At 41.8% G+C, this 15,326-nt stretch overlaps 1 protein-coding gene across 1 annotated transcript in view; it reads left to right on the top strand.

Moving 5' to 3' along the window:
- Positions 1 to 597: 597 nt before the first annotated feature.
- Positions 598 to 15,326, top strand: part of tmem255b (transmembrane protein 255B) — a gene marked incomplete at both ends in the record, with an annotated part of 32,020 nt that continues 17,291 nt past the window's right edge. The window contains 3 exons of the mRNA XM_079811914.1: positions 598 to 640; positions 1,629 to 1,771; positions 4,542 to 4,604. Coding sequence (XP_079668040.1) covers positions 598 to 640; positions 1,629 to 1,771; positions 4,542 to 4,604 — 249 coding nt within the window. The remainder of the gene's footprint in view (positions 641 to 1,628; positions 1,772 to 4,541; positions 4,605 to 15,326) is intronic.

Here is a 15,326-nt window from a genome sequence, read left to right as displayed (position 1 = left end):
TTGTGTAAGGTGTGTGTGTGTGTGTGTGTGTGTGTGTGTGTGTGTGTGTGTGTGTGTGTGTGAGAGAGAGAGAGAGAGAGAGAGCGCGATGCCTTTGTGCCGTGTTTACTACATTAATGCTGATGAGTGAGTGGAGGCGGGGCTCATTTGCATATTCATGGACCCACTTATACCAAATAAACATGGTTACATTCACGCTATATTGAGTTGAGATGAGTCATAAGGGATAAAATCGACTATATTAGTCTAAGTAAATCAATTTAAACTAAAATAAGGTTTGTTAAAATTAAAATGTTTTTAAGTTTGTCTTGAGCTCTACAGTCAGGCTCTCAGCTGTGGATTGGTTTATCGCCAGTAAAACACTGTGTGTGTGTGTGTGTGTGTGTGTGTGTGTGTGTGTGTGTGTGTGTGTGTGTGTGTGTGTGTGTGTGTGCGTGCGCGTGCGCTCCTCATGCGTCACCATCAGCTCCTCAGTCCCGCGCGCGTCACTTTACCTGAGCGGAGCGGCGAGGATCTGTTACACACTCGGAGGAAAATAAACTTTATTTTTGTGGATATTTCCGTGTGTGTGTGTGTGTGTGTGTGACATCAGACGCGATGCAGCAGCAGAACGCGCCGCGGACGAGCGCGGATCCCGCAGGTGAGTGACTTCTGCTCCTCTATAATAACACACACGAGTTATGATCATAACATAAAGTGATGCATAATAACGGGCCATCCGGAGAGAGGATGCGGGAACGCCACAGATGTTTATTCAGTCATTAAATGTTTTTTATTTGAAGTTTAATTTATTTAAAAAGTACAAATATTCTGAGTATCATTTATCGATGTGTTGCATTATTCATGATGCTTAACTTAAAAAATAAAACATGATAGTTGTGCATTTTAACGTTCATTTTGTTTTTATGTTCTAATGTAAAAAACGTCAAATCAATTGTATTTGAAACGTGGAAGTTCCTACAAATCATCTTTACAGGTGTTAATGTTTATTATATATTAATGTCACGTGAGACGGATCGTTTATCTGCTCGTTAATAATGTTCTCAAACGTGTCGGTTGTACATTCATCAAAAAAAAAATTATATGTTACAATTGTTCCATTAAAGAGACAGTTCACCCACATTTATAACTTTATAAACTGTAATCACTGGTTTACGCGACCTATACACTGATCAGGCATAACATTATGACCTAATATCGTGTTGGTTCCCCCTGACTCGTCGAGGCATGTACTCCTCTAGAAGCTGTGCTGTGGTATCTGGCACCAAGATGTTAGCAGCAGATCCTTTAAGTCCTGTAAGCTGCAGTTTTGGAGATGCTCTGACCCGTCACAATCTGGCCCTTGTCAAACTCGCTCAAATCCTTACGCTTGCCCATTTTTCCTGCTTCTAACACATCAACTCTGAGGACAAAATGTTCACTTGCTGCCGAATATATCCAACCCACTAACAGAGCCTGTCATAATGTTATGCCTGATCGGTGTATATTCAACTTTATATATTATTTCAGGTCATGATGATCTGTATAGCTCATGGTTTCAAAGCAACTTTACTGGTGTGTGTGTAATGCACCAATATAAATCACTCTGACTCGTGTGTGTGCGTGTGTGTGTGTGTGTGTGTGTGCAGATGTGTTTGTGAAGCGGCGGCGGACGGCTCTCTGGTGTTCAGTGTCTCTGTTCGGACTGGCGGTTCTGATTCTGGTGGTCGGGCTTCTGTCGGCCACACAGACGGATAATGTGGCCGTGTCTGGATACTATCCCGGGATTATAGTGAGTCGAACTCTTCACACTCTATAACTTTAAAGGGATAGTTCACCCAAAAATGAAAATCAGCCCATGATTTCCTCTCCCTCAAGTCATCTGAGGTGTGTGTGACATTCTTCTCTCAGACGAATATAATCTGAGTTATATTACACAAGTCCAGGATAATCCAAGCATTAGAATTTAATTCATAGTTGCTCTGTTTTTGAAGTCCATAAAAAGTGCATCTATCCGTCATATAACTGCTCCACACGGGGTGTTAGAAAGGCCTTCTGAAGCGAATCAACGCGTTTGTGTGAGAAAAATATCCATATTTAAAACTTTATCAAGTAAACTTTCGATCGCCCACAACCAAGTGTACCAATCAGCCTAGCAACCATACGGAACACATTAGTCGCATAGCAACACCATAGTAACACACTGAACACATTAGTCACATAACGACACCCTAGCAACCATACGGAACACATTACAGTCATATAGCAACCCCTTAGCAACCACATCGAATGCATTAGTCACATAGCAACTCCCTAGCAACCACACAGAACACATTAGTCACATAGCAACACCATAGAAACCATATGGAACACATTACAGTCACATAGCAACACCTTAGCAACCACATCGAATGCATTAGTCACATAGCAATTCCCTAGCAACCACACAGAACACATTTGTCGCATAGCAACACCTTAGTAACACACTGAACGCATTAGTCACATAACGACACCCTAGCAACCATACGGAACACATTACAGTCATATAGCAACACCTTAGCAACCACATCGAATGCATTAGTCACATAGCAATTCCCTAGCAACCACACAGAACACATTTGTCGCATAGCAACACCTTAGTAACACACTGAACGCATTAGTCACATAACGACACCCTAGCAACCATACGGAACATATTACAGTCATATAGCAACCCCTTAGCAACCACATCGAATGCATTAGTCACATAGCAACTCCCTAGCAACCACACAGAACACATTAGTCACATAGCAACACCATAGAAACCATATGGAACACATTACAGTCACATAGCAACACCTTAGTAACACACTGAACGCATTAGTCACATAGCAACACCCTAGCAACAATACGGAACACATTACAGTCAAATAGCAACACCTTAGCAACCACATCGAATGCATTAGTCACATAGCAACTCCCTAGCAACCACACAGAACACATTAGTCACATAGCAACACCTTAGTGACACACTGAACGCATTAGTCACATAACGACACCCTAGCAACCATGCATAACACATTACAGTCATAAAGCAAAACACTATGGCAACCACATCGAATGCATTAGTCAGATAGCAACTCCCTAGCAACCACACAGAACACATTAGTCACATAGCAACACCTTAGTAACACTGAACGCATTAGTCACATAACGACTCCCTAGCAACCATACGGAACACATTACAGGCATTTAGCAACCCCTTAGCAACCACATCGAATGCATTAGTCACATAGCAACTCCCTAGCAACCACACAGAACACATTAGTCACATAGCAACACCATAGAAACCATATGGAACACATTACAGTCACATAGCAACACCTTAGTAACACACTGAACGCATTAGTCACATAGCAACACCCTAGCAACAATACGGAACACATTACAGTCATATAGCAACACCTTAGCAACCACATCGAATACATTAGTCACATAGCAACTCCCTAGCAACCACACAGAACACATTAGTCACATAGCAACACCTTAGTGACACACTGAACGCATTAGTCACATAATGACACCCTAGCAACCATACGGAACACATTACAGTCATATAGCAACCCCTTAGCAACCACATCGAATGCATTAGTCACATAGCAACTCCCTAGCAACCGCACAGAACACATTAGTCACATAGCAATACCTTAGCAATCACATTGAATGCATTAGTCACATAGCAACTCCCTAGCAACCACACAGAACACATTAGTCACATAGCAACACCTTAGTAACCACATTGAAGGCATTAGTCACATAGCAACACCCTAGCAACCACACAGAACATATTATAGTCACATAGCAACACCTTAACAACCACATTGAATGCATTAAGGTGATGCTATGTGACTAATGTGTTCTGTGTGGTTGCTAGGGTGTTGCTATGTGAGTAATGTGTTCAATGTGGTCGCTAACACACACTCCATCAGAATGATACAGTGGTGAAGGGAAGTTGTGGGTCTGTAACCATGGAGACGTGTTGTTAGTCTGTGAGACATCCGTGTGTGATTTTAGGCTTCTGTTGTGTCCTGAGCTCTGATCCCAGTACAGCTATTAAAGTTTAATGAACACACACACATTCACAAAATCAACATGCACACACTCCATTACACAAGGTGGTTGGTTCTATACGTACACCTCACACACACACACACACACACACACACAGTAAGCTGAGAGCATGCGCTCAGATGAACGTAAACTTTCGTCCGACCGCCTTCTGTGTTCAATTTATGATAAAAGTGTTGAAAGTTCCCCTGCGGATGGAAAGACTAACTAAAGCTTGGATTAGCCTGGACTTTTGTAATATAATCAGATTTTATTCGTCTGAGAGAAGAATGTCACACACACCTCGGATGACTTGAGGGAGAGTAAATCATGGGCTAATGTTCATTTTTGTGTGAACTATCCCTTTAATGAACTCTGTGTGTGTGCAGTAGAACAGTTTGAGTGTGTTTGAGCCTGAGAGTCGGTGTTTGAAGGCATTATTGAGCTAAATCATGTGTTGATGTGTTTGATGGCAGCTGAGCTTCGGGGCGTTCCTGGGCGTGGTTGGGCTGAACCTGGTGGAGAACCGCAGGCCGATGGTGAGTCCAGCGCTAGCCCTGCCGGAGAACCGGCATTATGGGCTATTTCAGTGACATAATGGCCCATCGATACCATTACAGCCGTGTGTTTCTGTCCCTGTGAGATATATGTCAGATAATGTTACTCGAGATATGGGCCATCAAACCGTGTTTTTACCAGGAACACGAGGCACATCCGCTGTCAGATCGATGAGCGCGATTGGACACGTGGTTGGTAATGCTGAACGTGATTGGCTGGCAGATCAGGGAAGTTTGAGAGGAATCAGATTAGCATTGATGACTAGCTCAAGAGCATCAGCGCATCCTTCCTTCAGTGCCTGTGCTGATCAGAACAACACAGGGTTCTCTACACCTGTCTGAAACCCACCGGCATGTTGCTAAGGTGTTGCTATGTGACTGATGCATTCGATGTGGTTGCTAAGGTCTTGCTATATGACTATAATATGTTCCATATGGTTTCTATGGTGTTGCTATGTGACTAATGTGTTCAATGAGGTTACTAAGGTGTTGCTATGTGACTGTAATGTGTTCTGTGTGGTTGCTAGAGTGTTGCTATGTGACTAGCAACCACATGGAACACATTAGTCGTATAGCAACACCTTAGCAACCACATTGAATGCATTACAGTCATGTTGCAACACCCTAACAATCACACAGAACACAATATAGTGACATAGCAACACCTTAGTAACCTCATTGAACACATTAGTCACATAGCAAGACCATAGCAACCAAACGGAACACATTACAGTCACATAGCAACACCATAGAAACCATATGGAACACATTACAGTCATATAGCAACACCTTAGCAACCACATCGAATGAATTAGTCACAGAGCAACACTCTAGCAACCACACAGAACACATTAGTCTCATAGCAACACCTTAGTAACCACATTGAATGCAATAGTCACAGCAACACCCTAGAAAACACACAGAACATATTAGTCACATGGCAACACCTTAGCAACCACATTAAATGGATTAGTCACAGCAACACCCTAGAAAACACACAGAACACATTAGTCACATGGCAACACCTTAGCAACCACATTGAATGCAATAGTCACAGCAACACCCTAGAAAACACAAAGAACATATTAGTCACATGGCAACACCTTAGTAACCACATTGAATGCAATAGTCACAGCAACACCCTAGAAAACACACAGAACACATTAGTCACATAGCAACACCTTAGTAACCACATTGAATGCAATAGTCACAGCAACACCCTAGAAAACACACAGAACATATTAGTCACATGGCAACACCTTAGCAACCACATTGAATGGATTAGTCACATGGCAACACCTTAGCAACCACACTGAATGTATTAGTCACATAGCAACACCATAGCAACCAAACGGAACACATTACAGTCGCACAGCAACACCCTTGCAACCACACAGAACACATTAGTCACATAGCAACACTTTAGCAACCACATAGAATGCATTAGTCACATAGCAACACCCTAGCAACCACACAGAACACATTAGTCTCATAGCAACACTTAAGCAACCACATCGAATGCATTAGTCACATAGTAACTCCCTAGCAAACACACAGAACACATTAGTCACATAGCAACACCCTAGCAACCATACGGAACACATTACAGTCACATAGCAACACCCTAGAAACGACAGAACACATTAGTCACATAGCAACACCTTAGTAACACACTGAACGCTTTAGTCACATAGCAACACCCTAGCAACCATACGGAACACATTACAGTCATATAGCAACACCTTAGCAACCACATCGAATGCAGTAGTCACATAGCAACTCCCTAGAAACCACACAGAACACATTAGTCACATAGCAACACCCTAGAAACGACACAGAACACATTAGTCACATAGCAACACCTTAGTAACACACTGAACGCATTAGTCACATAACAACACTCTAGCAACCATACGGAACACATTACAGTCATATAGTAACACCTTAGCAACCACATCGAATGCATTAGTCACATAGCAACTCCCTAGCAACCACACAGAACACATTAGTCACATAGCAACAACTTAGCAATCACATTGAATGCAGTAGTCACCGCAACACTCTAGCAACCACACATAACACATTACTCACATAGCAACACCTTAGTAACCACATTGAATGCATTAGTCACATAGTAACACCCTAGCAACCATACATAACATATTATAGTCACATAGCAACACCTTAACAACCACATTGGATGCATTAAGGTGATGCTATGTGACTAATGTGTTCTGTGTGGTTTCTAGGGTGTTGCTATGTGACTAATGTGTTCAATGTGGTCGCTAACACACACTCCATCAGAATGATACAGTGGTGAAGGGAAGTTGTGGGTCTGTAACCATGGAGACGTGTTGTTAGTCTCTGAGACATCCGTGTGTGATTTTAGGCTTCTGTTGTGTCCTGAGCTCTGATCCCAGTACAGCTATTAAAGTTTAATGAACACACACACATTCACAAAATCAACATGCACACACTCCATTACACAAGGTGGTTGGTTTTATACGTACACCTCACACACACACACACACACACACACACACACAGTAAGCTGAGAGCAAGCGCTCAGATGAACACATTAATGTGCAACAGCCCATATCACACTGCAGCTTTAGGTTTCATTTCCCGGGGCGTCACTGAAGACACAGTCCCGTGACCTCTGACCCCTCGGAGATGAGAGGAAGTGACCAGAACATTGTTGCCAGGGAGTTTGGAGGTCAAACGCTGCAGAATTATGACTGTAATGAAAAGCGGCGTCAGGATGATGATGATTCAGATGCTGGAGGATCGTCACCTTCAGCCTCAGAGAACAAGATCCTCAAACTTCATCCATTATGTAACGGCTGAGGCTCACAGGTGGAGTCTTCATTCAGAACCGCTCCAGTGTTTTCCTGGAACTGAAGGTGATGAGAACAAGAGCAAGAACATCGCTCAAGAACTAGCCCTGTGTGTCATCATCAGCTTACATGAGTCATGAGCTCTTCAGTCACTCTTAAAATCGAAGCTTCTTCATTGTCATCGATGGTTCCACGAAGATTCTTCAACATCCGCGGAATCTCACTAAAGGTTCTTTATAGTGGAAAAAGAGAAACACGGTTCTCTTAAAAGAGTGTTTTTGCAGTCATTCCATTTTGGGTTCTCCAAAGAACCTTTCAGTAAAGAGTTCTTAAAGTAACCATGTTTTTCTTTTTACATTTAATCATCTAAAGTTCCTGCAAAGAACCTTTTGTGCAATGAAAAGGCCAGTTATATTGGCTATATTTTAGTAACCTCATTGAACACTTTAGTCACATAGCAACTCCCTAAAAACCACACTGAACACATTACTGTCGCATAGCAACACCTTAGCAACCACAACGAAAGCATTAGTCACATAGCAACTCCCTAAAAACCACACTGAACACATTACAGTCACATAGCAACACCTTAGCAACCACAACGAAGGCATTAGTCACATAGCAACACCCTAATAACCACACTGAACACATTAGAGTCACATAGCAACACCTTAGGAACCACATCAAATGCATTAGTCACATAGCAACACCTTAGCAACCACACAAAAACAGTCACATAGCAACACCTTAGTAAAAACTTTGAACACATTAGTCACATAGCAACACCCTAGCCACCACACAGAACACATTAGTCACTTAGCAACACCTAAGTAACAACATTGAACACATTAGTCACATAGCAACACCTTAGAAATAACATTGAACACATTAGTCACATAGCAACACCTTAGTAACAACATTGAACACATTAGTCACATAGCAACACCTTAGTAAAAACATTGAACACATTAGTCACATAGCAACACCCTAGCAACCACACAGAACACATTAGTCACATAGCAACACCCTAGCAACCACACAGAACACATTAGTCACATGGAACACATTAGTCACATAGCAACACCCTAGCAACCACACAGAACACATTAGTCACATAGCAACACCCTAGCAACCACACAGAACACATTAGTCACAATGCAACACCCTAGCAACCACACAGAACACATTAGTCACATGGAACACATTAGTCACATAGCAACACCCTAGCAACCACACAGAACACATTAGTCACATAGCACACATTAGTAACATAGCAACACCCTAGCAACCACACAGAACACATTAGTCACATAGCAACACCCTAGCAACCACACAGAACACATTAGTCACATGGAACACATTAGTCACATAGCAACACCCTAGCAACCACACAGAACACATTAGTCACATAGCACACATTAGTCACATAGCAACACCCTAGCAACCACACAGAACACATTAGTCACATAGCAACACCCTAGCAACCACACAGAACACATTAGTCACATGGAACACATTAGTCACATAGCAACACCCTAGCAACCACACAGAACACATTAGTCACATAGCACACATTAGTAACATAGCAACACCCTAGCAACCACACAGAACACATTAATCACATAGCAACACCCTAGCAACCACACAGAACACATTAGTTACATAGCAAGAACCTTTAACATTTTGGGTTTTCCAATGAACCTTTCAGTAAATAGTTCTTAAAATAACTTTGTTTTTCTTAGTGTGAAGAAGATTTTAATCATCTAAAGTTCCTGTAAAGAACCTTTTGTGCAATAATTATTTTGGCCTTCGGATGTGCTTCCATCAAACAATCATGAATGTGTTTGTTAATGAATCAAAATCATTCCGTTCTTCATGATTCTGAATCAAGTGTTCATCTGTGTTTGAATCAGAATCGCTCCGTTCTTCATGACTCTGAATCAAGTGTTCATCTGTGTTTGAATCAGAATCGCTCCGTTCTTCGTGACTCTGAATCAAGTGTTCATCTGTGTTTGAATCAGAATCGCTCCGTTCTTCGTGACTCTGAATCAAGTGTTCATCTGTGTTTGAATCAGAATCGTTCCGTTCTTCGTGACTCTGAATCAAGTGTTCATCTGTGTTTGTATCAGAATCGCTCCGTTCTTCGTGACTCTGAATCAAGTGTTCATCTGTGTTTGAATCAGAATCGCTCCGTTCTTCGTGACTCTGAATCAAGTGTTCATCTGTGTTTGAATCAGAATCGCTCCGTTCTTCGTGACTCTGAATCAAGTGTTCATCTGTGTTTGAATCAGAATCGCTCCGTTCTTCGTGACTCTGAATCAAGTGTTCATCTGTGTTTGAATCAGAATCGCTCCGTTCTTCGTGACTCTGAATCAAGTGTTCAACTGTGTTTGAATCAGAATCGCTCCGTTCTTCGTGACTCTGAATCAAGTGTTCATCTGTGTTTGAATCAGAATCCCTCCGTTCTTCGTGACTCTGAATCAAGTGTTCATCTGTGTTTGAATCAGAATCGCTCCGTTCTTCGTGACTCTGAATCAAGTGTTCATCTGTGTTTGAATCAGAATCGCTCCGTTCTTCGTGACTCTGAATCAAGTGTTCATCTGTGTTTGAATCAGAATCGTTCCGTTCTTCGTGACTCTGAATCAAGTGTTCATCTGTGTTTGAATCAGAATCGCTCCGTTCTTCGTGACTCTGAATCAAGTGTTCATCTGTGTTTGAATCAGAATCGTTCCGTTCTTCATGACTCTGAATCAAGTGTTCATCTGTGTTTGAATCAGAATCGCTCCTTTCTTCATGACTCTGAATCAAGTGTTCATCTGTGTTTGAATCAGAATCGCTCCGTTCTTCATGACTCTGAATCAAGTGTTCATCTGTGTTTGAATCAGAATCGTTCCGTTCTTCATGACTCTGAATCAAGTGTTCATCTGTGTTTGAATCAGAATCGCTCCGTTCTTCATGACTCTGAATCAAGTGTTCATCTGTGTTTGAATCAGAATCGTTCCGTTCTTCATGACTCTGAATCAAGTGTTCATCTGTGTTTGAATCAGAATCGCTCCGTTCTTCATGACTCTGAATCAAGTGTTCATCTGTGTTTGAATCAGAATCGCTCCGTTCTTCATGACTCTGAATCAAGTGTTCATCTGTGTTTGAATCAGAATCGCTGCGTTCTTCATGACTCTGAATCAAGTGTTCATCTGTGTTTGAATCAGAATCGCTCCGTTCTTCATGACTCTGAATCAAGTGTTCATCTGTGTTTGAATCAGAATCGTTCCGTTCTTCATGACTCTGAATCAAGTGTTCATCTGTGTTTGAATCAGAATCGTTCCGTTCTTCATGACTCTGAATCAAGTTTTCATCTGTGTTTGAATCAGAATCGTTCCGTTCTTCATGACTCTGAATCAAGTGTTCATCTGTGTTTGAATCAGAATCGCTCCGTTCTTCATGACTCTGAATCAAGTGTTCATCTGTGTTTGAATCAGAATCGTTCCGTTCTTCATGACTCTGAATCAAGTGTTCATCTGTGTTTGTATCAGAATCGCTCCGTTCTTCATGATTCTGAATCAAGTTTTCATCTGTGTTTGAATCAGAATCGTTCCGTTCTTCATGACTCTGAATCAAGTGTTCATCTGTGTTTGAATCAGAATCGCTCCGTTCTTCATGACTCTGAATCAAGTGTTCATCTGTGTTTGAATCAGAATCGCTCCGTTCTTCATGACTCTGAATCAAATGTTCATCTGTGTTTGAATCAGAATCGTTCCGTTCTTCATGACTCTGAATCAAATGTTCATCTGTGTTTGAATCAGAATCGTTCCGTTCTTCATGACCCTGAATCAAGTGTTCATCTGTGTTTGAATCAGAATCGCTCCGTTCTTCATGACTCTGAATCAAGTGTTCATCTGTGTTTGAATCAGAATCGCTCCGTTCTTCATGACTCTGAATCAAGTGTTCATCTGTGTTTGAATCAGAATCGCTCCGTTCTTCATGACTCTGAATCAAATGTTCATCTGTGTTTGAATCAGAATCGTTCCGTTCTTCATGACTCTGAATCAAATGTTCATCTGTGTTTGAATCAGAATCGTTCCGTTCTTCATGACCCTGAATCAAGTGTTCATCTGTGTTTGAATCAGAATCGCTCCGTTCTTCATGACTCTGAATCAAGTGTTCATCTGTGTTTGAATCAGAATCGCTCCGTTCTTCATGACTCTGAATCAAGTTTTCATCTGTGTTTGAATCAGAATCGTTCCGTTCTTCATGACTCTGAATCAAGTGTTCATCTGTGTTTGAATCAGAATCGCTCCGTTCTTCATGACTCTGAATCAAGTGTTCATCTGTGTTTGAATCAGAATCGCTCCTTTCTTCATGACTCTGAATCAAGTGTTCATCTGTGTTTGAATCAGAATCGCTCCGTTCTTCATGACTCTGAATCAAGTGTTCATCTGTGTTTGAATCAGAATCGCTCCGTTCTTCATGACTCTGAATCAAGTGTTCATCTGTGTTTGAATCAGAATCGCTCCGTTCTTCCTGACTCTGAATCAAGTGTTCATCTGTGTTTGAATCAGAATCGCTCCGTTCTTCGTGACTCTGAATCAAGTGTTCATCTGTGTTTGAATCAGAATCGTTCCGTTCTTCGTGACTCTGAATCAAGTGTTCATCTGTGTTTGAATCAGAATCGCTCCGTTCTTCGTGACTCTGAATCAAGTGTTCATCTGTGTTTGAATCAGAATCGCTCCGTTCTTCATGACTCTGAATCAAGTGTTCATCTGTGTTTGAATCAGAATCGCTCCGTTCTTCGTGACTCTGAATCAAATGTTCATCTGTGTTTGAATCAGAATCGTTCCGTTCTTCGTGACTCTGAATCAAGTGTTCATCTGTGTTTGAATCAGAATCGTTCCGTTCTTCATGACTCTGAATCAAGTGTTCATCTGTGTTTGAATCAGAATCGTTCCGTTCTTCATGACTCTGAATCAAGTGTTCATCTGTGTTTGAATCAGAATCGCTCCGTTCTTCATGACTCTGAATCAAGTGTTCATCTGTGTTTGAATCAGAATCGCTCCGTTCTTCATTATTCTGAATCAAGTGTTCATCTGTGTTTGAATCAGAATCGCTCCGTTCTTCATGACTCTGAATCAAGTGTTCATCTGTGTTTGAATCAGAATCGTTCCGTTCTTCATTATTCTGAATCAAGTGTTCATCTGTGTTTGAATCAGAATCGCTCCGTTCTTCATGACTCTGAATCAAGTGTTCATCTGTGTTTGAATCAGAATCGCTCCGTTCTTCATGACTCTGAATCAAGTGTTCATCTATGTTTGAATCAGAATCGCTCCGTTCTTCATGACTCTGAATCAAGTGTTCATCTGTGTTTGAATCAGAATCGCTCCGTTCTTCATGACTCTGAATCAAGTGTTCATCTGTGTTTGAATCAGAATCGCTCAGTTCTTCATGACTCTGAATCAAGTGTTGATCTGTGTTTGAATCAGAATCGCTCCGTTCTTCATGACTCTGAATCAAGTGTTCATCTGTGTTTGAATCAGAATCGCTCCGTTCTTCATGACTCTGAATCAAGTGTTCATCTGTGTTTGAATCAGAATCGCTCCGTTCTTCATTATTCTGAATCAAGTGTTCATCTGTGTTTGTATCAGAATCGCTCCGTTCTTCATGACTCTGAATCAAGTGTTCATCTGTGTTTGAATCAGAATCGCTCCGTTCTTCATGACTCTGAATCAAGTGTTCATCTGTGTTTGAATCAGAATCGCTCCGTTCTTCATTATTCTGAATCAAGTGTTCATCTGTGTTTGAATCAGAATCGCTCCGTTCTTCATGACTCTGAATCAAGTGTTCATCTGTGTTTGAATCAGAATCGTTCCGTTCTTCATTATTCTGAATCAAGTGTTCATCTGTGTTTGAATCAGAATCGCTCCGTTCTTCATGACTCTGAATCAAGTGTTCATCTGTGTTTGAATCAGAATCGCTCCGTTCTTCATGACTCTGAATCAAGTGTTCATCTATGTTTGAATCAGAATCGCTCCGTTCTTCATGACTCTGAATCAAGTGTTCATCTGTGTTTGAATCAGAATCGCTCCGTTCTTCATGACTCTGAATCAAGTGTTCATCTGTGTTTGAATCAGAATCGCTCAGTTCTTCATGACTCTGAATCAAGTGTTGATCTGTGTTTGAATCAGAATCGCTCCGTTCTTCATGACTCTGAATCAAGTGTTCATCTGTGTTTGAATCAGAATCGCTCCGTTCTTCATGACTCTGAATCAAGTGTTGATCTGTGTTTGAATCAGAATCGCTCCGTTCTTCATTATTCTGAATCAAGTGTTCATCTGTGTTTGTATCAGAATCGCTCCGTTCTTCATGACTCTGAATCAAGTGTTCATCTGTGTTTGAATCAGAATCGCTCCGTTCTTCATTATTCTGAATCAAGTGTTCATCTGTGTTTGAATCAGAATCGCTCCGTTCTTCATGACTCTGAATCAAGTGTTCATCTGTGTTTGAATCAGAATCGCTCCGTTCTTCATTATTCTGAATCAAGTGTTCATCTGTGTTTGAATCAGAATCGCTCCGTTCTTCGTGACTCTGAATCAAGTGTTCATCTGTGTTTGAATCAGAATCGCTCCGTTCTTCATGACTCTGAATCTGAAGCTGGACTGGAGTGAGAGCAGGTAAGCAGAGAGCCGGGGTTGAGTTACTGACATGGAGCTTCTCACATGCATCTTTAAAGCCTCAGTGTTCAGGGTTTGACTTCCTGTAACCGCGAGTCTCTAGTCTTCATCTCTTCATAAAAGCCATTAAACAAACCTGAAAGCTTCAGCTTGTCATGAACATCTGAGGACTCTGAAAGCACCTGATCATCACATGTGATCTGGATTACATCATCACATTCCAAAAATCAAGTAATTCGATTACATTTTAAAATACTTTCTTATTGATTAAGTGATTCTGCTGCTGGGCTGATGATGTTGGTTTCAGGTTTAATGAGCGCAGAGGACTCGTTTTATTGGTTTATTCTGGAGGTCATGTGATGTTTTCCCTCGGCCGGTTTATCACCAATGAATTTAGTTAGCGTAATTAAGCAGGAAAATGACACGATCGTAAAGCGGCAGGTCTGTAAGGGGCCGTTTAAAAGCTCATTTAACGAGTGATTGATGGCGTTTCACAGGAGAATAACAACAAACAATTCCCTCATAAGCAGCTCTGAGGAAGTGTCAATAACAAACATCACACGCTCTTCTGATTGGCTGGAATTTTTGATAGATTTGGTCGCGAGTGCAGTGCGCCTGCAGAGAGACTCCGCCCACATGCTCTTCTGATTGGCTGTGGTTTTTGATTGATTGATTTGGTTGAGAGTGCAGTGCGCCTGCAGAGAGACTCCGCCCACAGGCTCTTCTGATTGGCTGTGAGTTTTGATTGATTTGGTTGAGAGTGTAGTGCGCCTGCAGAGAGACTCCGCCCACAGGCTCTTCTGATTGGCTGTGAGTTTTGATTGATTTGGTCGCGAGTGCAGTGCGCCTGCAGAGAGACTCCGCCCACGCGCTCTTCTGATTGGCTGTGGTTTTTGATTGATTGATTTGGTCGCGAGTGCAGTGCGCCTGCAGAGAGACTCCGCCCACATGCTCTTCTGATTGGCTGTGGTTTTTGATTGATTGATTTGGTTGAGAGTGCAATGCGCCTGCAGAGAGACTCCGCCCACATGCTCTTCTGATTGGCTGTGGTTTTTGATTGATTGATTTGGTTGAGAGTGCAGTGCGCCTGCAGAGAGACTCCGCCCACGCGCTCTTCTGATTGGCTGTGAGTTTTGATTGATTTGGTTGAGAGTGCAGTGCGCCTGCAGAGAGACTCCGCCCACGCGCTCTTCTGATTGGCT

The sequence above is a fragment of the Gobio gobio genome (genome assembly GCF_949357685.1).
Source record: "Gobio gobio genome assembly, chromosome: 3".
In the NCBI taxonomy this organism is placed as follows: domain Eukaryota; kingdom Metazoa; phylum Chordata; class Actinopteri; order Cypriniformes; family Gobionidae; genus Gobio; species Gobio gobio.
Note: the sequence above shows the minus strand (reverse complement) of the source record. Positions and strands in the feature narration are given on the sequence as shown.